The sequence below is a fragment of the Dipodomys merriami genome, unplaced genomic scaffold (assembly GCF_024711535.1).
Source record: "Dipodomys merriami isolate MVZ:Mamm:240054 unplaced genomic scaffold, mDipMer1.0.p SCAF_22, whole genome shotgun sequence".
Lineage (NCBI taxonomy): Eukaryota > Metazoa > Chordata > Mammalia > Rodentia > Heteromyidae > Dipodomys > Dipodomys merriami.
The window spans coordinates 18,054,274-18,079,310 of NW_027203604.1; the positions used below are offsets into that span (position 1 = coordinate 18,054,274).

General features: G+C 43.5%; 1 protein-coding gene and 1 non-coding gene across 6 annotated transcripts in view; both read left to right on the plus strand.

Annotated features, from left to right (window-relative positions):
• The first annotated feature begins 2,750 nt into the window (after nt 1-2,750).
• The window catches only part of Eif2ak1 (eukaryotic translation initiation factor 2 alpha kinase 1), a 41,054-nt gene continuing 18,767 nt past the window's right edge, over nt 2,751-25,037 (plus strand). For 3 of the 5 annotated variants that reach the window (XM_070033515.1, XM_070033518.1, XM_070033517.1), the window contains exons 1-9: nt 2,751-2,962; nt 11,775-11,933; nt 14,210-14,343; nt 16,601-16,638; nt 17,944-18,043; nt 19,252-19,332; nt 21,543-21,642; nt 23,697-23,757; nt 24,695-25,019. In XM_070033515.1, the coding sequence (XP_069889616.1) occupies nt 2,845-2,962; nt 11,775-11,933; nt 14,210-14,343; nt 16,601-16,638; nt 17,944-18,043; nt 19,252-19,332; nt 21,543-21,642; nt 23,697-23,757; nt 24,695-25,019 (1,116 nt within the window). In that variant the 5' untranslated portion in view covers nt 2,751-2,844. The remainder of the gene's footprint in view (nt 2,963-11,774; nt 11,934-14,209; nt 14,344-16,600; nt 16,639-17,943; nt 18,044-19,251; nt 19,333-21,542; nt 21,643-23,696; nt 23,758-24,694; nt 25,020-25,037) is intronic. The other 2 variants (XM_070033516.1, XM_070033519.1) reach the window with 1 other exon arrangement.
• LOC138834957 (U6 spliceosomal RNA) lies at nt 9,751-9,852 on the plus strand. Its single transcript, XR_011374308.1, has one exon. It is a non-coding gene; the product is annotated as a U6 spliceosomal RNA (small nuclear RNA).

A 25,037-nucleotide genomic window follows, 5' to 3' on the forward strand; every position in this document is an offset into this window, starting at 1 on the left:
CACAGCACCACTTCCAGTTTTTCTGCTCATGTGGTGCTGAGAAATAGAACCCAGGGCCTCAAGTATGCAAGGCAAGCACTCTACCACTGAGCCACCTTCCCAGCCCTGCAATCAGATTTAATCAGCAATTTACATAATCAAAAGTAAACCTTAGCCAGACACAGGTGATTCATGATTGTAATCCTAGCTACTCAGGAGGTTGCGATCTGAGGATTATGGTTCAAAGCCTGCCCTGGCAGGAAAGTCTGTGAAACTCATCTCCAATGCACCACCAGAAAACTGGAAGTGATGCTGTGGCTCAGGTGGTAGAGCACTAGTCTTGAGCTGAAGAACTGAGGGACAGCACTCAGGCCCAAAGTTCTTTTATGGTTTTAGTTAGTTTTATTGAGCTGTTAGCAATTATTCTAATGGGCTTGCCTTTGTAGGAACTATGTCTCTTCTTTTGTGCACTTGCAATATTTTTTCTTCTGTAAAGTTACTGTTTTGACTTTAATGCGTCTAGGGGTATTTCCTTTCTGATCTTGCCTATTTGCTCTTCTGTAAGACTTTTCCTCATGGATGGCCCCATTTTTCTCAAGATTAGTGACCTTTTCTGCTATTTTATTGAGTGGATTCTTAACATCTTTAGTTTTTATTTCTTCTTTCTTGTCTACACCATGATCTCTTGATGGAATCTGAAAGATAGTGGTAGGAAGGTTGTGAGTTTGAGTTAACCTAGCCAAAGTTAGCAAGACCCTACAAGAGAAAGAAAACAAAACCAAAGGTCTAGGAATGTGTCTTTAAGTGGTAAAATGTTTGCCTAGTATGCAGGAAGCCTGGGATCTACCTTCAGTACATGAACAACGTAAAGAAACACCAATGTTTAGACACCAAAAAGAGCAACCATTGATGAGCTATATTTGCTGTCTTAGCTTTCTATTGCTAATAACACAATCCAACAGACTGGGCTTGGTATATAAAAGTGTTTATTTTGGTTCATGTTTCTAAAGGACCAAGCTAGAAGGAGTGCATCTGTCAACAGGCTTTCTGAAGGCAGAATCTTGAGGTAGTGCAGGGTATCCTGTGGTGAGAGATAGAATGAAAGTCATCTGGTCAAATTGGTCTCTACAAGTTCTAAAGCTTTCTAAGCTGTTAACTTAATATCCCATTTATCCATTAATCGCATGAGTGGCTTAATCCACTTTTGAAGGCAGAGACCTAATCACCTCTGAAATGTGTCACAAGGTCTCATCTCTTAATACCTCTTAATGCGGACTCTACTTCCAGACAACTTTCATAGAGAATGAAGTATGTTTAAACCATTGCAGTTTTTTTTTTTTTTTTGTCCGCTGTGGGGCCTGAACTCTGGGCCTGGGTGCTGTCCTTCAGCTCTTCAGCTCAAGGCTAGCACTCTACCACTTGAGCCACAGCACCACTTCCAGCTCTTTCTGCTTATGTGGTGCTGAGGAATGGAACCCAGGGCTTCATGCATGCAAGGCAAGCACTCTACCACTGAGCCACCTCCCCAGTTCCTGCAATTTGTGTGTGTGTGTGTGTGTGTGTGTGTGTGTGTGTGTGTGTGTGTGTGTGTGTGTGTGTTGTGTATGATGGTACTGGTTTTGAATTCAGGACCTTGCACTTCCTAAGCAAGCACTATGACTGTGACACCACATCTCCAGCCCTGATTTCTACCTGTTGAATAATTTTCCAAAAAGGCTATGTTGTTCCCAGAATAAGAGAAGATGAAACATCTTTGGAAGTTTCTTTAGAAAAGTGTATCCTTAACTGTCTGTCTGTATTGAACTTAAAGTGTCCGGTATGACTCTATATGGAATGCAGATTGAAAGTTTTGCACATTGCAAAGAAACCCCCAAGTCATAATTTTTTTTTTTTTTTGTCGGTGGTGGGGCTTGAGCGCTGTCCCTGCGGTCTTCAGCTCAACGCGAGAGCTCTACCGCTTGAGCCATAGCACCATTTCTGGCTTTCTTGTGGTTTATTGGAGATAAAAGTCTCACCGGGGCTGGGAAGGTGGCTCAGTGGTAGAGCGCTTGCCTTGCATGCATGAGGCCTGGGGCCTTGCATGCTTGAAGCCCTGGGTTCGATTCCTCAGCACCACATAAGAAAAAAGCCGGAAGTGGCGCTGTGGCACAAGTGGTAGAGCGCTAGCCTTGAGCTGAAGAGCTGAGGGACAGCGCCCAGGCCCAGAGTTCAGGCCCCACGACCTGACTCCCCCCCCCAAAAAAAAAAGAGTCTCACGGACTTTCCTGCCCAGGTTGGCTTTGAACCATGATCCTCAGATCTCAGCCTCCAGTATAGCTAGGATCACAGGCGTGAGGCACCGGCGCCTGGCTTCCTAAAGATTTTTATCCTAGCTGTTACCTACTCAGCGATCCTCTTGGGTTGTTTTGACAGCAAAGTGTTAATAAGTCAAGTAGTCATCAGGGACACATGGGCAGGAGAAAAAGGGTGAACTTAAAAAAAAAAAAAGCATTTGCTAAAAGGTCCATGTTTCTAATCAGACTTTAAACGGGACACCAGGTCTTTACACTGACACTTCAGTCTTGGTGTAAACAGGAGGGGAGGTGGAGGACCAAGCCAGTATCCAACCGCGTGAGACCTATATAGCCTGGCTTCGCCAGCCGCAGCTAGCTAAGCGAGGGCATCCAAATCAGCCTGTCTTTCCTCCGGAAGGGAAGGGGCGTGGCTTATTTAGGTCCTCCCGCCTCCTACGGCAATGCGTCCAGGCGGGACTTCCGCCAGAGGAAGGGATCACTTCCGTATCGGGTGGAGCTCTCGGCGGGCTCTGAGCCGGCCGCTGCGGAGGGAGCCTGCGGGCTGGGCTCCGGCCCTGCGCGCGGGCCGGAGATGCTGGGTGGCGACTCGGACGCCGGGGATAAGGGAGTGGAGAGCGATGCTGTGGGAGCTGTGGCCGCGCCGCCCGCCATTGACTTCCCGGTTGAAGGCTCGGACCCCAAGTATGACGGTGAGGAAACGTCAGTGTTGTGCGTCGCGCCTCTGTCCCCTGAGCCCCGCGTCTCTGCGTCCCGCTTTCCCACGCGGGGCGGGCGGTCCCTGGGTCCTCCGGGGACCTGGGCTTCAATTGGGGAGGGCAGAGGAGGGTCGGGGCGGCAGTGTCAGGTAAAGATTTTTGTTGATATTTCTGCTCCTCGGTTTCTTGGCCGGGGCCTTTGGACACCAGACGACGGGGCTTCCCCGAGGCTGCTTTCCAGCCCCCACTCAGGACCTGTGGGTCTGCCATTCGCTGAGAATGATCTTTGACCTTTAGTGTAGAATCGGACTTTGCAGACTGTCTACGCTTGAAGAGCTTGGGACTTGGAGCTTAAATTTGAAACTTCTGTGCTTGGTTCTCTTCTGTCGCTGTCTCTCAATGTCTCTTTCCTCCCTCCTCTCTCCTTCCCTCTGTTTCTCTCTTCAATTTCGCTATCTATGGCTCTCATCTCTGTCTCCAAGCTTTTGGTTAGCAGAAGATGTGGCATAACAAAGTCAAGTTAAAGTGGCAGGTGTTGGAAAGCAATTAACCATTTTAGTGGCATTTACTGACGTGCAGTGAGGGTCCTTATTTGGTGTTACTAGTTTTTGCATGTGTATGTGTGTGGGAGGCGATACTGGTGTTTGAACACAGGGCTTTGTGCTTACTAGATAGGTGCTTTACCACTTGAACCACATCTTCAGCCTTTTTTGCTGGTTATTTTTGAGATAAGGTCTTACTAACCTGTGATTAGCTTCCCAAAGTAGCTAGGATTACAGGTGTTGGCCGTAAGTACTTGGCTTGTTTGGCTACTTAAAAAAAAAATCAGTTGTGTGGCTCAGTAGTAGAGTGCTTGCCTTGCATGAATGAGGCTCTGGGTTCGATTCCCCAGCACCACATAAACAGAAAAAGCTGGAAGTGGTGCTGTGGCTCAAGGGGTAGAACACTAGCCTTGAGCCGAAAAGCTGAGGGACAGCACCCAGGCCCCATGACCCACTCCCCCCCCCCCCAAAAAAAAAATCAGTTGTGGAAGGCACTGGTAGCTCACACCTGTAATCCTAGCTACTTAGGAGGCTGAGATCTGAGGACTGTGCTTGAAGCCACTTGGGCCTGGAAAGTCCGTGAGCGTCTTATCTACAGTTAATCACCAGAAAACTGGAAGTGGTTCTGTGGCTCAAAGTGGTAGAGCACTAGCCTTGAACAAAAGAGCTCAGGGACAGTGACCAGGCCCTCTGAGTTCAAGCCCCACATCTAATCACCCTTCCGCAAAAAAAATTCAGTTGTACTACCAAAAATGTATGCATTTGAGCTGGGGTTGTAGCCATCTATAGGAGGCTCTGAGTCAGTTCCTAAACCTCTCCCTACCACGCTACCACCCTACCCTCCAAGAAATACATTGATTGTTTTAAGGAGTTTTTCAACTCTAAGGTATTTTACACATTTAACACAAGGATGGCATTAGTATTATTATATTGCTGTGGATTTAAAGATGAAAACCAAGGTGAGAAGTTTGTCATCTGTAAAACTTGACCACAATGAGAAAGAAACAAAAGTAAACCAGAGTGGTAATTCAGGTGAAGTTTTATAGAGGAAGATGGTATGGTGGCAAATTTGTAATGATACCCTGATTTCTTGCACACATCAGTTGATATTAAGGCTCAGTGGTGTGGGGGATATTGATGTTATTAGGAAAAGTCCCAGCTGTAAACATACAAGTCACTCTTTTCTGTAACTGTGTGATAAGACTTTCTGCAAACCAAAGATTATTCTGGAAGGGAGTGATGATAGATAAACTTTGAAAAGTTTACTCCTCCTGGGTTTGCTGATAAATACTATTGTGCTTATTTATGTAGTTGCCATTTCTCCCAAAGAGGCTTAGAATGTCCAGGAAGTGTGTGTGTGTGTGTGTGTGTGTGTGTGTGTGTGTGTGTGTGTGTGTGTGTGTGTGTGTGTGTGTGTGTGTGTGTGTGTGTGTGTGTGTGTGTGTGTGTGTGTGTGTGTGTGTGTGTGTGTCTGTCTGTCCTGAGGTTTGAACTTAGGGCCTGGGTGCTGTCCCTGAGCAAAAGCTCAAGGCTAGCCCTTTACCACTTATGCCACAGCTCCTATTCTGGCCCATTAATTGGTGACCACAGACTTTCCTGCCTGGCCGGGCTTTGAACCATGATCCTCAGATCTCATCCTCCTGAGTAGCTAGGATGACAATTGTGAGCCACCCAGTGCCTGGCTCATAACTGTGAGCCATTTTGAATAGCTGTACACATGGAGTAGTTAAGTGATTTTTTTTTAATTGGTGCTGTGTATGATTTGAGGAGGACATTCATCTAGTTAACAGTAGAGTCAGAAAATTTAAAACAGGTGTAATTTCAGCAATTGCTTGTACCAGTTTAGCCTTTGAACAGTACACAGCAGGACAGCAGTCAACATCAGGTTCATTAATTTTTTTTGCATCTATCAGCAATTTTTATAAATTCTGTCAAATAATAATGGACAGTTCTGAGCATACTTGCCTGAGAAGAGTGAGTTAGATTTACCCTTTCTCATCTAATTACTCATATGCTGCATGTAGGAGTCTAGAACTCTAATTCAGCTAGGATCTGCATTTCATTTCTTACTATTTTGGAGAAATTGGCCTCATCTTTCCACCTTTTTTTTCCTCTTTTCCTCGTGACCAATATTATAAAGTGTGAGATTTAAGCTTCAGACATCATTGCTTTTCTGTTTTATTTCATTTGGGTTTTTAACTGGATTTTAAAAGTGGTCATTATCTCGATATCCTTTTCCCTTTCCCTTCCTTTTTTCTTGGGAGAAGATACTGAGGATTGAATCCAAGGTCCCAAGCTTGCTAGGCAAGCACTCTATACTACTTGAGTCATACCTTCAGCACTTTTATCTGGGCTGGCCTTCAACTCCTTATCTTCCTGCTTCTGTCTCCTGATATCTTGGATTACAGGCCTGTACTACCACGCTTGGCTATTTTCTTGAATTATTAAAGGTTTATTTGACGCTACTGACCAACTGTCTTGGGGCTTGAACTCTGGGCCTGAGGGCTGTCCCTGAACTCTTCAGCTCAAGGTGACACTCTACCACTTAAGCCACAGTGCCACTTCCGGCTTTTTTGTTTATGTGGTACTGAGGAAGCAAACCCAGGGCCTCATGCATGTGAGGCAATCACTCTACCCAGCCCAACCATTTTATTCTTTATTGGTGATATTGGGATTTGAACTTAAGCCCTCATGCTTGCTAGGCAAGAATTTAAGACAGTGTCCCCAGGTCAGCCACACCCCCATCCCTTTTCTGTTTTGCATTTTTCCTATTAAAAAATACATTTTTCTAAACCAGGATGGAGCTCAGTGGTAGAATGCTTCCAGAGTATGTGCTTATATATGTAATTGCCATAAAGAGTAGACCTACCTCATGGCAGAAAACAGGAAATAGAAAACCCTTCTAATCTTAATCTCACTACTGTTAATGGTGTGTGTGTGTAAGTAAAAATAAAACTATTTTCCCCCATGGTCCTGGGACTTGAACTCAGGGTCTGGGTGCTGTTCCTGAAGCTCTTTGTCTTCAAGGCTAGTGCTTTACCACTTGAGCCACAGCCACTTCCAGCTTTTTCTGAATAGTTTATTGGAGATGAGTCTCATGGACTTTCCTGCCTGGGTTGGCTTTGCACTGTGATTCTCAGATTTGAGCCTTCTGAGTAGCTAGGATTACAGGTGTGAGCCACTGGTACCCAGCTGGTTTATATTTTTATATGGTTAAAAGAAATGGTTATGTTGGAGATTTTGTATTTAAAAATATTTGAGAAAGAAAGGTAACCTGGTAGAGCCCTTGTCTGGGATTCTGAAAGGTCTTAGGACTGATCTCCAGTACTGCCAAGCCACTGCCAAGCCACAACCACACAAAAGAAACCTTTGGGTTTCATAAAGATTGGCAAATCTTTATGAAGAGCTGTATGCCTGGCACTGTCCTAGGTACTGAGGTAGGACAGGCTGACTATAAAAAAAGCATATAATGTTTATTTTACAGATTCTGTATTTGCAACTTTTAAAATATTTTTGTCCATTTTTAAGGTTTCTTGAATTTTTATTTTATGTACAAATATGGTCTTTCATTGGACTTGATATCTTGGATACTCCATTCAAGGATCATCACTTAGTCTGACTTAATGAAGCCCATGTCTTTTGCATACCAGCGGAAACATTGCAGGCACATTTTGAGCCCATACTTCTGGATCAGACTGTGTGATTAGAGCACAAGTGGCAAGAGTGAGATCCATGGCTGAATTTTCCAGTAGAGCTGGTGACCAGTTTTGTTTCCACAGGTCCAACAAAGAAAAAGGCTTTTGCCCTTTTTTTTTTTTTTTTATTTTGGTCGGTCGTGGGGCTTGAACTCTGGGCTTGGGCGCTATCCTCATGCTCTTCAGCTCAAGACCAGTGCTCTGCCACTTGAATCACCATGCCACTTTGGTTTTTAGTGGTTTATTGGAGATAAAAGTCTCATGGACTTTCCTGTCTGGGCTGGCTTTGAATCGCGATGCTCAGATCTCAGCCTCCTGAGTAGCTATGATTACAGGTGTGAGCCACAGCACCCGGTTTTTTGCCCATTTTTGTAGCTATAAAATAAATACATTTTGGCATTTGGTCCTTATCCAACCTCCCACCTCATTCTTTGAGGGGTGTGGTCCCTGTTATGTAGTTGACTGTTGTTCAGTGCTCCATCTCACACTTTCAGGCATATTTTTGCTTCCCTAATGAGTTTTTACTATCTTGAAATATATATTCAAATATTTTGCTATCTATAATTTCTTTCTTTCTTTCTTTCTTTCTTTCTTTCTTTCTTTCTTTCTTTCTTTCTTTCTTTTCTCTCTCTCTCTCTCTCTGTCTCTCTCTCTCTCTGTCTCTCTCTGTCTCTCTCTCTCTGCATCTATGTATGCCTCTAGCCCAGCATTTTGCTCATTATTTTGTTTTTTTGTTTTTTGTCGGACGTGGGGCTTGAACTCTGGGCCTGAGCACTGTCCCTCAGCTCTTCAGCTCAAGGCTAGCGCTCTACCACTTGAGCAACAGCACCACTTGCAGTTTTCTAGTGGTTTATTGGAGATAAGAGTTTCACGGACTTTCTTGCCTGGGCTAGCTTTGAACCATGATCCTCAGATCTCAGCCTCCTGAGCTAGGATTACAGGTGTGGGCCATTGGCGCCTGGCTTTTTGCTTGTTATTTTGGAACTGAGTTCCCTGGCTGGATTCCCAGGCTGGCCTCAAACTTTGACCTTCCATATCTTAGGCTCCTGAATAGCTAGGATTTACAAGTGTGAGCCATCAGGGCCCAGCTATTTTTATTTATTTATTTATTTTTGACCAGTGGTGGGCTGAACTCTGGGTATGGGTGCTGTCCCTCAGCTCTTTAGCTTAAGGCTAGCACCCTACTACTTGAGCCACAGCATCACTTCCAGTTTTCTGGTGGTTTATTGGAGATGAGAGTCTCATAGACTTTCCTGCCTGGGCTGACTTTGAACTGCAACCCTCAGATCTCAGCCTCCTGAGTAGCTAGGATTACAGATGTGAGCCACGGGTGCCTGGCCCAGCTATTTTTTTTTTTTTTAAGGTTTTTGATATAGTAATGGCCAGAACAGTTGTGTAAGTTTATATTCTCACATTTGAATCTGTCTCACCTCACCCTTACTAGCCTTCCTAAATTTGTAATAACTTTATTTTTTGTTGGTTGTGGGGTTTGAATTCAGGACCTGGGTGTTGTCCCTGAGGTCTTTTGCTCAAGGCTAGTGTTCAACCACGTTGAGCCTCAGTACCACTTCCAGTTTTTGAATGGTTAATTGGAGATAAGAGTCTCACAGGGACTTTTCTGCCTGAGTTGGCTTCAAACTGTGATCCTCAGATCTCAGCTTCCTGATTAGTTAGGATTTCAGGCGTGAGCCACTGGCAACCAGCCAGACAGGTCTTTCTTTACTAGACTTGCTGGGACCTAGATCCTCCTGTTTATACTTCTACCATAGCCTGGTTAACAGATGGTGCTACTATGTCCAGCCTTTTCTGTTTAGATGGGGTATTGTGAATGACCTGGTGTGGCCATCAACTGATCTTCCCTATCTCAGTCTCCCAGGTAGCTGTAATGACAGGTGCATCTATTTGGCTAGCCCATTTCATTCTTGATGTCTTGGAACCTGTTCTTCCCTCTTTTGTGTAGTAATTTACCTCCTTTACTTTGCTTATTCTAACCCTTCCTTGTTTACTGCATGCCTCTTCCCAAATATGTTTCCGGAATAACATTCCTTAAATAATTTTTACTTTTTTTTAACCTGTTTAATAATATATTCCAAGCTCAGAGAGACAAACAGCACATGTTTTCTCTCATGTAGGAGCTAGATCTAAAATATACCCGGATGTTTTACATTATACATGACTCTAGGCATTCACATGCAGTGAGACCAAAGGAGATACTCTTAGGAACACAAAGGGGCAATGCCCATGTGCCTCTGACCAAATAAAGTAATATTTATTGAAATGAACTAAAAACAAAAGTGAATGTATTAAGCAAAATGTAGTAGCTCACACCTGTAATCCTCACTGCTCAGGAGACTGAGATCTAAGGATTGCAGTTTGAAGGCAGGAAAGTCTGTGATACACTTTTTTTTTTTGGTTGGTTATGGGACTTGAACTCAGGACCTGAGCACTGCCTCTAAACTCTTTTGCTCAAGGGTAATACTCATCACTTTGAACCACAGCACTACTTCTGGTTTTCTGATGGTTCATTGGAGATAAGAATCTCTCAGTGTTCGTTTCGGCAACACATATACTAAAATTAGAACGATGAAGATTAGCATGGCCCCTGTGCAAGGATGACACGCAAATTTGTGAAGCATTCAATATTTTTAAAAACAAATTGTTTAACTAGGGATACAGGTGGACCCATTGCAACAATGAGATGTACAAGTCATTACGTTGAAAAATGAACTTTACAACTTTGGTGGGGTGGGGGAGAAGAGGATTGGAAGGGATGGGAAGGGGAAACAAAGAGGAGGCAACAATGCTTGATAAGAAATGTACTCGTTATCTTGCCCATGTAATTGTAACTCCTCTGTACGGTATTCTCACAATAAAATTAAAAAAAAAAAAAAGTCTCAGACTTTCCTGCCCGGGTTGGCTTTGAACTATGATCCTCAGATTTCAACTTCCTGAGAAGCTAGGATTACAGGCATGAGCCACCAATGCCTGGTTCTGTGAGATTCTTATCTCCAATCAAACATCCAAAAAGCCAGAAATGGAGCTGTGGTCCAAGTGGTAGAGTGCAAGCCTTGAATAATACTGCTCAGGGACAGTGCCCAGGCCATGAGTTCAAGCCCCAGGACTGGCACAAAAAATCCAAACAGAGAAAAAAAATGTATAAAACTCTGAGAATTTAGGAGCTTCAGCTTTAAGAGGCTGATCCTCTTTTTGGTCTTGGGTAACAGAAGAAGATGGGCATGAGCATCAGTCTGTTGTGCCGACACATTGCTTCTCTATATTGGAATCACTGTTCTTATTTGTAAGGTAGGGGAAGGGTGAGTTTAAAATTTTACTCAGCTTGTTTTGTGAAGACTAAAGGAGATAGTGGGTGTGAACCCCTGCTTCACGAGGCAAAACTGTTCCATCCTTTCCTCCTTCCCTTTGCCGCCGCCTTTATTTAGGAAGTAAGCTATTCTGTTCCCACTTGCTAGCTTATTTCCTGTCATGTTACTTTATTCATTCTTTACTCCAATTGCTGCCAGCATTGGCTGCTGGCCCTCCAGTTCCCAGAATTCAACTTAGATTCACTTCCTGGAAGGTAGGTAGGGTGTGTGTGTGTGTGTGTGTGTGTGTGTGTGTGTGTGTGTGTGTGTGTGTGTGTGTGTGTGTGTGTGTGTGTGTGTGTGTGTGTGTGTGTGTGTGTGTGTGTGTGTGTGTGTGTGTGTGTGTGTGTGTGTGTGTGTGTGTGTGTGTGTGTGTGTGTGTGTGTGTGTGTGTGTGTGTGTGTGTGTGTGTGTGTGTGTGTGTCTGTCGTGGTGCTTGAACTCTGGGTCTGGGTGCTGTCCCTCAGCTCTTCAGCTCAAGGCTAGCACTTTAACACTTGAGCCACAGCACCACTTCCAGCTTTTTTGTTTGTATGGTGCTGAGGAATTGAACCCAGAGTCTCATGCATGTGAGGCAAGCACTCTACCACTGAGCAACTTCCCAGCCCCTGGAAGTCTTGCTTTGTGTTTTTATATATTGGTGCTAGGGTTTGAACTCAGGGCCCTGTTCAGCTGGTGCTTTACCACTTGAGCCACACTTTCAGATCAGCGTTGTGTTGGTTATTTTGGAGATGGAGTCTCAAGGACTCTTCTTCCTGAATCAGCTTAGATCCATGATCCTCCAGGTCTCACTCCCAAGTATCTAGGGTTCTAGACATGAGCCAGTTGGCAACTTCTTCAGAAAGCCCTAGCCTGACTCAACAGAACTACTCTTGTTTTTTGTTTTTTGTTTTTTTTTCCGGTCGGATATGGGGTCTGAACTCTGGGCCTGGGTGCTGTCCCTCAGATCTTCAGCTCAAGACTAGTGCTCTACCACTTGAGCCACAGCACCATTTCTGGCTTTTTCTGCTTATGTGGTGCTGAGGAATTGAACCTAGGGCCTTATGCGTGCAAGGCAAGCACTCTACCACTGAGCCACCTTCCCAGCCCTACTCTTATTTTTTATTTCTCAGTGTTAAAAATAATTTCTGTTTCATTAATTAGAATATGCAGTTTTGTTCTTGTAAGACATGTTTGCCAATAATATTTTATTTTTTTACTTTTTTAGAATCTGATGTTCCAGCAGAACTCCAAGTGTTAAAAGAACCCCTGCAACAGCCAACTTTCCCTTTTGTAGTTGCAAACCAACTGCTTCTGGTGTCTCTGCTGGAGCACTTGAGCCATGTGCATGAGCCAAACCCACTTCACTCTAAACAGGTGTTTCAATGTAAGTAAGAAGAACGCGGCTTCCTAATAGAGCTTGTAAAAGTGTTTTACTAATTACATAGCTGCTATGGCTCTGGAGAAGCAAGTTGTGCATAAAAAATTGGGTTAAAAAAAGTGTGAAGTGGGACTGGGAAGATGGCTTAGTGGTACAGTACTTGCCTTGCATACATGAGGCCTTGGGTTTGATTCCTCAGCACACATAAGCAGAAAAAGCCAGAAGTGGTCCTATGGCTCAAGTGGTAGAGCACTAGCCTTGAGCTGAAAATCTGAGGGACAGCACCGAGGCCCAGAGTTCAGGCCCCATGACCACCACCAACAACAACAAAAAATTTTGAAGGTCTGGGAATGTGGCCTAGTGGTAGAGTGCTTGCCTAGCATGCATGAAGCCCTGGGTTTGATTAGTCAGTAACACATCAACAGAAAAATCTGGAAGTGGTGCTGTGGCTCAAGTGGTAGAGTGCTAGCCTTGAGCAAAAGAAGTTCAAGGTCAGTGCCCAGGCCCTGAGTTCAAGCCCAGGACTGGCAAAAAAAAAAAAAATGCTACTCAGGAGGCTAAGATCTGAGGATCATGATTCAAAGCCAGCCCGAGCAGGAAAGTCCGTGAGACTCTTATCTCCAAAAAACCACTAGAAAACCAGAAGTGTCACTGTGGCTCAAGTGGTAGAGCGCTCACCTTGAGCTGAAGAGCACAGGGACAGTGCCCAAGTCCAGAGTTCAAGCCCCACAACCAATAAAAACAAAACAAAACAAAGCAAAAAGACTTGCCAGGAGCTGGTAGCTCATGCCTGTAATCTAGCTACTCAGAAGGCTGAGATCGGAGCATTGCAGTTCAAAGTCAGCCCAGGCAGGAATGTCCGTGAGATTCTTATTTCCAATTAACCACTAGAAAACTAGAAGTGGCACTGTGGCTCAAGTGGTAGAGTACTTGCCTTGAACTGAAGAGCTCATAGACAGCGCCCAGGCCCAGAGTTCAAGTCCCATGACTGACCCCCCCCCCCCCCTCAAAAAAAAAAAAGTGTGAAGTCAGGCACCAGTGGCTCAAACCTGTAATCCTAACTACTCAGGAGGCTGAGATCTGAGAGTTGTGGTTTGAAGCCAGCCCAGGCAGAAAAGTCCCCACGAGACTCTTATCTCCAGTTAACTACCAGAAAATTGGAAGTAGTACTGTGGCTTAAAGTGGTAGAGCATTAACTTTGAGCAAAAGAGCTAGGGACAGTGCTCAGGCCCTGAGTTCAAGACCCATGAATTGGAGTGAGAGGAGTATGAATAACCACATTCCTTAAATTCATTTCATATTTTCTTTTAGGTTATGTCTTATAAGTGTAAACACTCAGGACACTAAAAGTGTGTGTAATTGAGTAAACAAAGGGTAATTCTTAGGGAGGTGCTCTATTAATTGAGCTATGCTCCAGCCATCTCATGATTTTTAAAATACAGTATTTGAATAAATATATGCAATGTTTACATATATAAATAACTACTAAATGTACTTGTTAATTACTTTTTTTTAATTTTTATTTATTTTTTATTGTGAAAATACTGTACAGAGGGTTGTTAATTACTTTTAGTGCTACTAGTATTGGGGTTTAAACTTAGGGACTCCTTATTTTTCACTCAAGATTGGTAGCCTAACACCTGAACCAGGCTTCCACTTCTAGCTCTTTCCTGGTTAATTGGAAATAAGAGCCTCAGATTTTTCTGCTCTAAACCATCATCTTCAGATCTCACCATCCTGAGTAGCTAGGAGTACAGGTGTGAGGCACAGCTACCCTGCTGTTGCTGTTGCTGCTGCCGCTGCACCTTTCTGATACTGGGATGAAATCCAGGGACTTGTGCATGCCACTGAGCAAATGAGTAAAAGCCAGAACATATACTTGCGTAATAAATGCTTTCTGTATGTTGGCTGATTCCATATTGAAAAGAATCATCCTTGCTATCCTATTGGCTATCCTATTGCCTGTCATCCAAAGTGCAGTGTGTGAAATGTCAGAACATTGTGTTTATATTTCTTACCCTTTAAAAATGAGCCAAGTCATGTCATGACTAGGTGTGGTTGACGAGTGACTCACACAGTAGAAGGTGGGTACTGATGTTGCACATGCTCCTGATCCCCACTGCCCAGAGTGGCCATGGTTACCATGTATATAGGCCTCACTATTTTCTCTTCTGGAGGTTTGTGCGTGTGTATACTATTACTCTTCATTCTTAGAGTGCCAGTTAAAACGGCCATTTGACAGATGGCTTTTCTAATAGCAGCTTTCCATGCTCTTCCTATAGTACTTTGCCAGACTTTCATCAAGATGGGGCTGCTGTCATCTTTCACGTGCAGTGATGAGTTCAGCTCATTGAGACTGCATCACAACAGAGCCATCTCGCATTTGATGAGGTCTGCAAAAGAAAGAGTCCGGCAGGTAAACCCTAACGTGTGTACTTCATCTGTGACAATGTAGGTTTTACTTTGTCTTTGCTGAAATGGAGCTAGCTCAGTGGTAGGGCATTTGCTGGCATGCACAGTGCCCTAGGTTTGATCCCCAGCACTGGAAACAAAACAAATGAGGCAAATAATCTGATGATATTTTAAAACATTTTGAAATTCTGCATAATACAGCGGGTTTTAAAGAATATATAAGCTGGGTCCTGGTAGCTCATATCTGTAATCCTAGCTGCTCATGAGGCTAAGATTTGAGGATCTCAGTTCAAAGCCAGCCTGGGCAGAACAATCTGTGAGACTAACCATCAGAAAACTGTAAGTGGCATGGTAACTCAAAGTGGTAGAGTGCTAGACTTGAGCAAAAAGAGCTCAAGGACAGCACCTAGATCCCAAGTTCAAAATCCTGCGACCAGGGGGAGAAGGGAAAAAAAAAAAAAAAAAAATATATATATATATATATATATATATATATATATATATATAAAATTTCAGGTAATAATGTGGTTGTAATCTCAGCACTTGGGAGACAGAGGCAGGAATATGGAGGCCAGCTTGGGTTATACTGCAAGACTCTATCTCAAAATTTTTTGTGTGTATGTGCATGTTTGTATGCTTTGTTGATTCAGTAATACTTACTGAGTACCATATTACTAATATTACTGTATTATTGAAGTATTATAGTCCAGTCCTATAGGGACTAAATTCCTGCCCTTATGGAGTATATATTCTACTGAGGAGGCAGTACACAGTATGTAAAATATGAAAATACAGCAGGTGTTAGATCACTAACATAAAGAAGAAACATGGGCGGTGAAGGGGCTTAGCAGTGAGCAGCTTTGCAACTTTCATGTAGGGCAGCTGGAGCCTGATCAACACTGAATTGAACTCAAGAGTTGCAGTTGAGAGAATGAGCTATGCAGGTGTGCTGAGGAAAACCAAGGAACAGGTGGTGCAAGGATCCTGTGGTGGATATGCTGGTTGTGGATACAAAACAGCTATGAAACTGGAGTAGAGTAAGAAAATGGCAATGGACTGGGAATGTGGATTAGTGGTAGAGTGCTTGCCTAGTATGCATGAAGCCCTGGGTCAATTCTTCAGTACCACATAAACAGAAAAAGCCAGAAGTGGCTCAAATGGTAGAGTGCTAGCCTTGAGCAAAAGCAGCTCAGGGACAGTGCCCAGGCCCTGAGTTCAAGTGCCAGGACTGGCAAAAAAGAAAGAAAGAAAAAAGGGTGAGCTTGGGAGAGAGGCTAAGGAAAGGGGGAACAGGCATACAGGATCCTGAGATTTTTTTTTTTTTTTTTTTTTGTCGGTCATGGATCTTGAACTCTGGGTCTGGGCGCTGTCCCTCAGCTCTTCAGCTCAAGGCAAGTGCTCTACCACTTGAGCAATAGCGCCACTTCTGGTTTTCTGGTGGTTTATTGGAGATAAGAGTCTCACAGACTTTTCCTGCCTGGGCTGGCTTTGAACCATGACCCTCAGATCTCAGCTCCTTAGTAGCTGGGATTACAGACTTGAGCCACTGGTGCCTAGCTTTTTTTTTTGGCCAGTCCTGGGACTTGAACTCAGGGTCTAGGCACTGTCCCTGAGCTGCTTTTGCTCAAGGCTAGCACTCTACCACTTGAGCCACAGCGCCACCTCTGGCTTTTTCTGTTGATGTGTTACTGAGGAATCAAACCCAGGGCTTCATGCATGCTAGGCAAGCACTCTACCACTAAGTCACATTCTCGGCCCCCTGAGACCATTTTAATGCGTGTGTTTTACTCAGAGAAAGATGGGAAATACTGCAGATCTTTGGATTTAGGAGTAACACTATCTGATGCGCTTTTAACAAGGTCACACCTGCTGTTGTGTGCAGCATAGACTAAGGTGTGAAAGGCAGAAGCAGATAGTTACAGCCATGCTTCAGCTGGTGGTATGGCTCTGAGTAGAGAGAGAGCAGTGGCGACAGGTGTGTGGGTGCATATGGGTATGGGTGTGATGACACTGGTTATGTGTGGTCAGTTTGTATATTCTCTGAAGTTCAAAACATGTTACATGGAGCGCTTTGGCAAATAAATTCTGTCTTGAAACATTGTCAATTGTAAATTCTTAAGTAATACTAAAAGTCCTATTTTTTGTTTGTTTCTAATATTGTTTGAACATTTGGGGTTATTCATATGATGTTGAATTTTTTTAGTAGAGTCCTTAGTCATGAAACTTTTCAAATTGTTACTACAAATGATTTTTGGTTTTAGGATCCTTGTGAGGACAGCTCTTACATGAAGAAAATCAGGTATGTGTTAAGTACTTTTTTGACTATCCAAAGATTAAACTATCCAAAAGAAATGAAGTTTAGGAAAGTGTTAGTTTTGGGATTTAAAAATAATGTTGAATCTGGGCACAGGTGGCTCACACCTATAATCCTAGCTACTCAGGAGGCTGAGATCTGAGGATTGTGGTTCAAAGCCTGGGCAGAGAAGTTCATGAGACACTTTTAACTCCAGTAAACCACTCAGAAAAGTGGGAAGTAGCACTTGTGGCTCAAGTGGTAGAGCACTAGCCTTGAGCACAAAGAGGCTTGGGGACGGTGCCTAGGGCCTACGTTCAAGACCCAGGACTAGCAAAACAAGGAAAAAAAAATGTTGGAGGAGTTGATGAACATTGCAACATTTGCCACTCAGCACTGCTCCAAGATTTGCTTTACTGCTCATTGTCTTCCATGTTGATCTCCGCCCTCCCCCCCTCACTGGTTGGGGATTCTATAAGCCCAGCTAATAACTCTATAATGGATAGCTACTCTCTACTAGCGGTATTGTCAAATTTTGCCTGTATTTACCAAATGTTTAAAATGGGTAATGAAGCTAGGCGCCAGTGGCTCATGCCTGTAATCCTAGTTACTCAGGAGGCTGAGTTCAAAGCCAGCCAGGGCAGGGCAGGAAAGTCCATTAGACTTATTTCCAGTTAACAACAAAAGGATCCAGAAGTGGACCTCTGGCTTAATTTACGGTTGAGCACTAGCCTAGGGGGAAAAAAAAAGCTCAGGATCAGCATCTAGGTTCTAAGTTCAAGCCCCAGGGACCCACAGAAAATCTTTCTTTCTAAACGCGTAATGGGTCTACATCATTAAGAAGTTTAAGTATGTGTATTTCAGAGCTATCCTAAGCTTAATCTTCCTGAGGATTTTGTCTGTGAAACTTTGATAAGGATTTTGAATTGTGATACTGCTTACTGGGAAGTTCCTGAAATTGGTTTTGCTTGACCCCCTTTGCTTTATTTATGTATGTAGTTTTGAGGCTATCTTACCACCACAGGTCTGCATAGCCTTGAAACTCCAAATCCTCCTGCATCAGCCTTCCCGATGAGATTGCAGGTGGGCACTACCGCTACTTGTATTACAGCCTTGATTTGCTTAGTGAACATTTTTGTCATTGAGAATGAAAAATTTCCCTGACAATTCGTTCCTTCCAAACTATTGTGTGCAATTTAGTCATACACAAGGTTGATAGGTTTGTAATGCATTGAGCATGAGCTTGGCCTGGAAGGTTTTGATTGTCTCACAGTTTAACATTGATGACCTGTGTTTATTGTTAACTTTTAGATCCAGAGAAATAGCCTTTGAAGCACAAACTTCACGCTACTTAAATGAATTTGAGGAGCTTGCCATCCTTGGAAAAGGTGGATATGGGAGAGTATACAAGGTTGTTTTCCACTTACTCATTTTGACTGCTACGCTGTAACTCTGCATTTTCTTTTTTTTTTTTTTTAATTTTTTTATTGTAGAGATACTATACAGAGGGTTACAGTTACATGAGTGAGGTAATGAGTACACTTCCACTTCCTCTTGAACATTGTTACCCCCTCCATTGTGTAACTCTGCATTTTCAGAAGATGTTTTTATTACCTTTACAAAACTACAAAGTGCGCAGGGAATTCCTAGAAATCATGAATATTTACTTTTCATTAGCAGTTAGCATTTATAAGGGAGTAGGCAGGTTTTCATTTTTTTCTGCCCATTTTGGATATTTAGGTGGATTCTAGAAACTGGATTTTGTTCCTGTCATTTCAGCTTCTAGGGGAACACAATGGCTAGACACAGTGGCGTATGCCTGCCACTCCAAGCTAGGTGGGAGGCTGTGAAACTGAGAAGAAGGCAGTACTTAGCCAATCTGGTCAGAAGTCTGAAAGGGCAATTTTCACCTGTGATCCCACCAGTGCCAGGAAGCCTAAACATGGTTGGATTGCAGCTTATGCACGATCCTGGCAGGAAAGAAGACCCATTCCTAAAAATAACCAGTGAAATACAGGGCTGGTGGCATGGCTCAGTGGTATTGTGCCAGCCTATCAAGCATGAGGCTCTAAGTTGAAACTCTAGTACCACACACATATAAAGTGTTACTGAAGAAAGCTCCCAGGTGGGACACAGGCATTTAAAGAAAAGTACTAGTAAAAATGTTTGTGCTGGGCTGGGAAGGTGGCTCAGTGGTAGAGCGCTTGCCTTGAATGCATGAGGCCCTGGGTTCGATTTCTCAGTACCACATAAGCAGAAAAAAGCCAGAAGTGACGCTGTGCCTCAAGTGGTAGGGCGCTAGCCTTGAGCTGAAGAGCTGAGGGATAGCGCCCAGGCCCAGAGTTCAGGCCCCACGACTGGACCCAAAAAAAAAAAAAAAAAAGTTTGTGCTACATGTTTTGGTGCTTAATAGTTTTGCTGACTTTTTTGTTCTCCAGATGTGGAGTGTCTGGGAGTTGGACTTAGTGTAGCTTGCAGAATGGCTGGTCCAGCAGCCTAGGGCTGACCTCTAAGAGTAGTGGAAGGAAGAGACATGGCTTTAGCTTCATTTGCTATCTTTGGCTAGTTTAGATTATCTCAGCTTGGGTTTAATACTTTGTCTTTTGTTGGCTTTTTTAGGTCAGAAATAAATTGGATGGTCAACATTATGCAATTAAGAAAATCCTGATTAAGGGTGCAACTAAAACAGATTGTATGAAGGTAAGGTTTTAAATGATTAGAGCCAGGCTTAGTGGCAAGCCTATATGATCCCAGCTACTAAGGACACTGAGGCAGGAGGCTCTTCCTGAGCTCAGGAATTTCTGACCAGGCTGCACAACATACAGAACCTCATTTAGGAAACCGTTTTTGAATAGTTACTTAGTTTCTTTAGAAAGAATTATCATGTATTTATTTGTGTATATATGGCAAAGAGTAGGTGGTATGGATTGTTGGTTTACTAAGAATCAGTACAGTAACTATCGAAGTTTTTATTTGATTTTTTAAAAATAGGCACTTCATTCTAACAGAGTTTCAGGGTCAGTAGAGGAATTATTATTATTATTATTTTTGCCTGGGGCTTGAACTCAGAGCTTGGGCACTGTCCCTGAGCTGCTTTTGCCACAGCTCTACTTCTGGCTTTTTGGGTAGTTAATTGGAGATAAGAGTCTCACAGACTTTCCTGCCTGGACTGCTTCAAATCATGATCCTCAGATGTCAGCCTCCTGAGTAGCTAGGATTATAGATGTAAGCCACTAGCACCTGACTATATATAAATACATATTTATATTTATGATTTATATATTGTACAGCTTGTTCTAAAGAGAGCATGAGGCCAGTTCAGGTCTTAGACTTCTCTCTGACATGCTGTCTTGTTCTGGACAAGTTGGCCTGTCCTCTGAGCCACTCTGTCGTCAACTCCTGAAGTAGGAGTGACAAGCCAGATGTGGTGGTTTGGGCCTGTAATCTTAGCACTGAGGGAGGACTGGTAGCAGGAATATTGAGACTCAAAGGCCAGCCTGGGCTACACAAAGAAAGATCTGTCTCAACAAACAAGCAAATAAAAACCCCCAGGATTTGGGAGAACTTAGCTTAATGGTAGAGCACTTTCCTAACATGCTCAAGGACCTTGGTTAGATCTCCAGAAACTAAAGAATGGAGAGAATGACAAATAAAATGACAAATAAAAAGAGCCAGTGCCAGTGGCTTATGCCTATAATCCTAGCTACCCAGGAGCTGAGATTTGAGGATTGTGATTTTTTTTTTTGGAGGGGGGGGGTCCAGTCGTGAGGCCTGAACTCTGTCCCTGGGTGCTGTCCCTCAGCTCTTCAGCTCAAGGCTAGCGCTCTACCGCTTCAGCCACAGTGGTACTTCCGGCTTCTTTCTTTTTGCTTATGTGGTGCTGAGGAGTTGAACCCAGGGCCTCATGCATGCAAGGCAAGCGCTCTACCACTGAGCCACCTTCCCAGCCCAAGGATTGTGGTTTGAAGCTAGCCCTGGCAGGAAAGTCTGTGAGGCTCTTATCTCCATTAAAATGACCAAAAATAAGTCAGAAGTGGAGTTGTGGCTCACGTGGTTGAGTGCAGTGACAGTGCCCAGGCCCTGAGGAATTGGCACAAAACAAAAAAAATGTCAGGCACCAGTGGCTCTTACCTGTAATCCTGTCTATCCAGGAGGTTGAGATCTGAGGATCCTAGTTAGAAGTCAGCATGGGAAGCCAAATATGGGAGACTCCGATCTCTACCAGCAAAAGGGCAGAAGTGGAGCTGTGGCTCAAGTGGTAGAGTACAAACACTAAGCAAAAAGGCTCAGGGACAGCACCTAGACCACCCAGTATTTAAGCCCCAGGACTGGCACCAAAAAAAAAAAAAAAAAAGAAAAGAAAAGAAAAGAAAGAAAATAAAAAGAAAAAATAAAATACTATGTGTGTGTGAGTTAGCAAGCTGTGACAAGAGCACCACTAGTCTTTCCCAGCAATATTTCCATTATTTTACACAGCTCAGATTGCTTGTACAGAGTTTTTTAATTATTTCGCTTCGGAATAAGAAGTTTTTGTATTTTTTGTTTTTGTTTTTTGCCAGTCCTGGGACTTGAACTCAGGGCCTGGGCACTGTCCCTGGGCTTCTTTTGCTCAAGGTTAGCACTCTACCTGGAATAAGAAGTTTTTGAGGGGCTGGGAAGATGGCTCAGTGGTAGAGTGCATGCCTTGCATGCCTGAGGCCCTGGGTTCGATTCCTCAGCACCACATAAGCAAAAAGAAAAAAGCCAGAAGTGGCGCTGTGGCTCAAGTGGTAGAGCGCTAGCCTTGAGCTGAAGAGCTGAGGGACAGCAGCCAGGCCCAGAGTTCAGGCCCCACAACTGGACCGAAAAAAAAAACAAAAAAAAAAGAAGTTTTTGATACATGAACATGTAATACATTTTTTATTTTGAAGGTACTACGGGAAGTGAAAGTGCTAGCAGGTCTTCAGCACCCCAACATTGTAGGCTATCACACCGCGTGGATCGAACATGTTCATGTAGTCCAGACACAGCGTGAGTAGATTTTGGCGATAGATTGAGCTGTTGTAGTCCACAGACCTGAAATCTGCAAAGCTCCCAACTCCAAAATTTCTAGAGCATCATGAAAGCATTCAAAAATTTTCAGATTTTTGAGCTTTTTGGATTTTCAGGTCAGAGATACTCAGCTAGTAGTCTGTATGAATATTCCAGAATTTGAAAAAAAATGTGTTTCATATAAAATGAAACAGTTCTGGAATCAGAAGTGAGTATTTGCATAAGAAATACTCCAACTTGGATAGCAAACTTGCATCCATGGGCCAATTCTGTTTTTTTTTTTTTTTTTTTTGTTGGTCATGGGGCTTGAACTCCGGGCCTGGGCGCTGTCCCTCAGCTCTTCAGCTCAAGGTGAGCGCTCTACCACTTGAGCTACAGCGCCACTTCCGGTTTTCTGGTGGTTTATTGGAGATAGGAGTCTCACGGTCTCTCCTGCCCGGGCTGGCTTTGAACCGCGATCCTCAGATCTTAGCCTCCTGAGTAGCTAGGATTACAGGCATGAGCCACCAGCGCCCGGCCATGGGCCAATTCTGTATGTCTTGTATTTGAGTGTCCTGCAAGTTGAGAATGAGTATTACATTTTATTTTATATTTTTTGTTATTAGTGTTTCTTTTGTTTTTGTTTTTTTTTTTGTCAGTCATGGGGCTTGAACTCAGGGCCTGGGCACTATTCCCTGAGCTTTTTCTGCTCAAAGCTAAAACACTCTTCCACTTTGAGCTACAGTGCCACTTCTGGTTTTCTGGTGGTTTATTGGAGATAAAACTTTCCTGCCTGGGCTGGCTTTGAATCATGATCCTCAGATCTCAGCCTCCTGAGCAGGTAGGATTACAGCCACCAGTGCCTGGCATTATTGAGGTCTTGATCTCAGAGCATTGTAATACCTAAGCAAGCACTCCTAATATTTGAGCTACACCTCTAGCCATTACTTTGCTTCTTTTGTATGTGTGTGCTAGTACTTTGGCTTGAATTCAGGTCTAATGCTCACTTGGGCCTCATGGGCTTTTTGCTCAAAATTGGTGCTTTACCACTTGAGCTACAACTCCTTCTTCTGTTTTTTGCTAGTTATTTGGAGATAAGACATTCATAGACTTTTCTTTTTTTTTTTTTTTTTTTTTTGGGTCCGGTCGTGGGGCCTGAACTCTGGGCCTGGGCAGTGTCCCTCAGCTTTTCAGCTCAAGGCTAGCGCTCTACCACTTGAGCCACAGCACCACTTCCGGCTTTTTTTCTTTTTGTTTATGTGGTGCTGAGGAATCGAACCCAGGGCCTCAGGCATGCAAGGCAAGCACTCTACCACTGAGCCACCTTCCCAGCCCTTTCATGGACTTTTCTGCCCAGACTGGCTTTGAACCTTGATCCTCAGATTTCAGCCTCCTGAGCAGCTAAGATTACAGGAATAAGCCCCTGGTGCCTGGCATTTTACTTTTATTTATTTGGAAAGTTTTGACAAGGTTGTATTTTAATAAAACAAGGGTAATGTAGGGAGAAATAGAAAAAAAGAAACATTTCATGCTCCCCTCATAGGAAATAGAAGTTAAAGAGTCCTATTTTAATTTTTTTGAAGTATCAGCCATGTGTCAGAGAAGTAGTTTGGTCATTCATTCATTCATTCATTGCCTTGCTAGAGATTGACTCAGGCCTTGTGCTACTAAGCACCATGTCTTTCACATTTTAAGATAGTTTTATTAATAAAGACTATTTTGTAAAAATTACATGAAGTTTGTATTTTAGTAGTAGTAAATAGTTTATTAGACACAAACCTATACAGTGCCCAGGGCTGATTTTCATAGAACTGTAGTAGCAGAGTCCCTCGGGTCCCCAGAACTGTCAGTATTCACTAACTTGCATAGAAAGCTTCCCATGAGGCTATACAGCTCTGTTTTATAGTTCCTAAAATGTGCCTTTGAATAAACCCTTACTAATGTGTGTGTGTGTATGTATTTATGATATATATGTGACACCCTAGTTTTAACTTGGAATTGAATTGAAAGAGTGGCTACTTGCTTGCAAATGTGTGTGTTTCATTTCTCTTCAGCAGACAGAGCTCCTATCCCATTGCCTTCTCTCAAAGTGCTCTCTGACCAGGAAGAGGACAGGTATGTGGACTGACTGCTGTTACTTCTATAAGATGTTTGCTTTTACTTGTAGCATCTCACTTTTGTCTTTTGTTACTAGGAACTTGAGGTGAGTGTTTTAGGCTTTAATTAATAAAATTAATTTATTTTTGTGGTACCAAGGCTTAAACTCAAGGTCTTGTGCTTGCTAGGAACATGGCTCCACCACTGAGCTAAGTATGTCAGTACGAGGGCTTGAATGTAAGCCTCTAGCTTGGCATTTTCCACTCAAGGCTTGGTGCTCTACCACTTGTACCACATTTCCACTTTCAGCTTTTTTTTTTTGTCGGTCATGGGGCTTGAACTCTGGGCCTGGGCACTGTCCCTCAGCTCTTCAGTTCAAGGCTAGCACTCTACCACTTGAGCCACAGCACCACTTCCAGTTTTCTGGTGGTTTATTGGAGATAAAAGTTTCATGGCTTTTCTTGCCCAGGCCGACTTTGACCTGGGATCCTCAGAGCTCAACCTCCTTAGTTAGCTAGGATTATAGGCATGAGCCACTGGTGCACGGCCACTTCAGCTTTTTTTGTTTTTTTGGGAGGGTCCGGTCGTGGGACCTGAACTCTGGGCCTGGGCGCTGTCCCTCAGCTCTTCAGCTCAAGGCTAGCGCTCTACCACTTGAGCCACAGCGCCACTTCTGGCTTTCTTCTTTTTGCTTATGTGGTGCTGAGGAATCGAACCCAGGGCCTCATGCATGCAAGGCAAGTGCTCTACCACTGAGCCACCTTCCCAGCCCCTTCAGCTTTTTGATGGTCAATTGGAGATAAGAGTTACAGGAATTTGTCTGTCTAGGCAGGCTCTAAGCCTTGATTCTGAGACCTCAACTTCTTGAGTAGCTAGGATTGTAGGTATGATCTGCCGACATCTGGTTTTGAACTTCCTATATATTCACTTTTATCTATACTGTTTTTACCTCCAGAGATCAATATAGTGGCAAAGATAATGAAAGCAGCTCGTCCATTGTCTTTGCTGAATTTACCTCAGAAAAAGAAAGACCCTCTGGCGAGCTTGACATTGCAAATGAAAACAACAAATTGGTGAACTACACCAGGGATTTAGTCATCAGGGACAGCAGTGAATATGCATCGCCCTTTGAACACCACGAGAATGGCCTGGCTGATTTGTCCCCCAGATCCATCGTGAAACACCAGCTGCCACTTGAGCAGGATTCAGACTTAGAGGGGAATTTCATATCCACCGAGGAGTCTTGCGAAGGGAATTTGAGCTTTCTGGGACAGACAGAGGTGAGATACCTTCTCAGA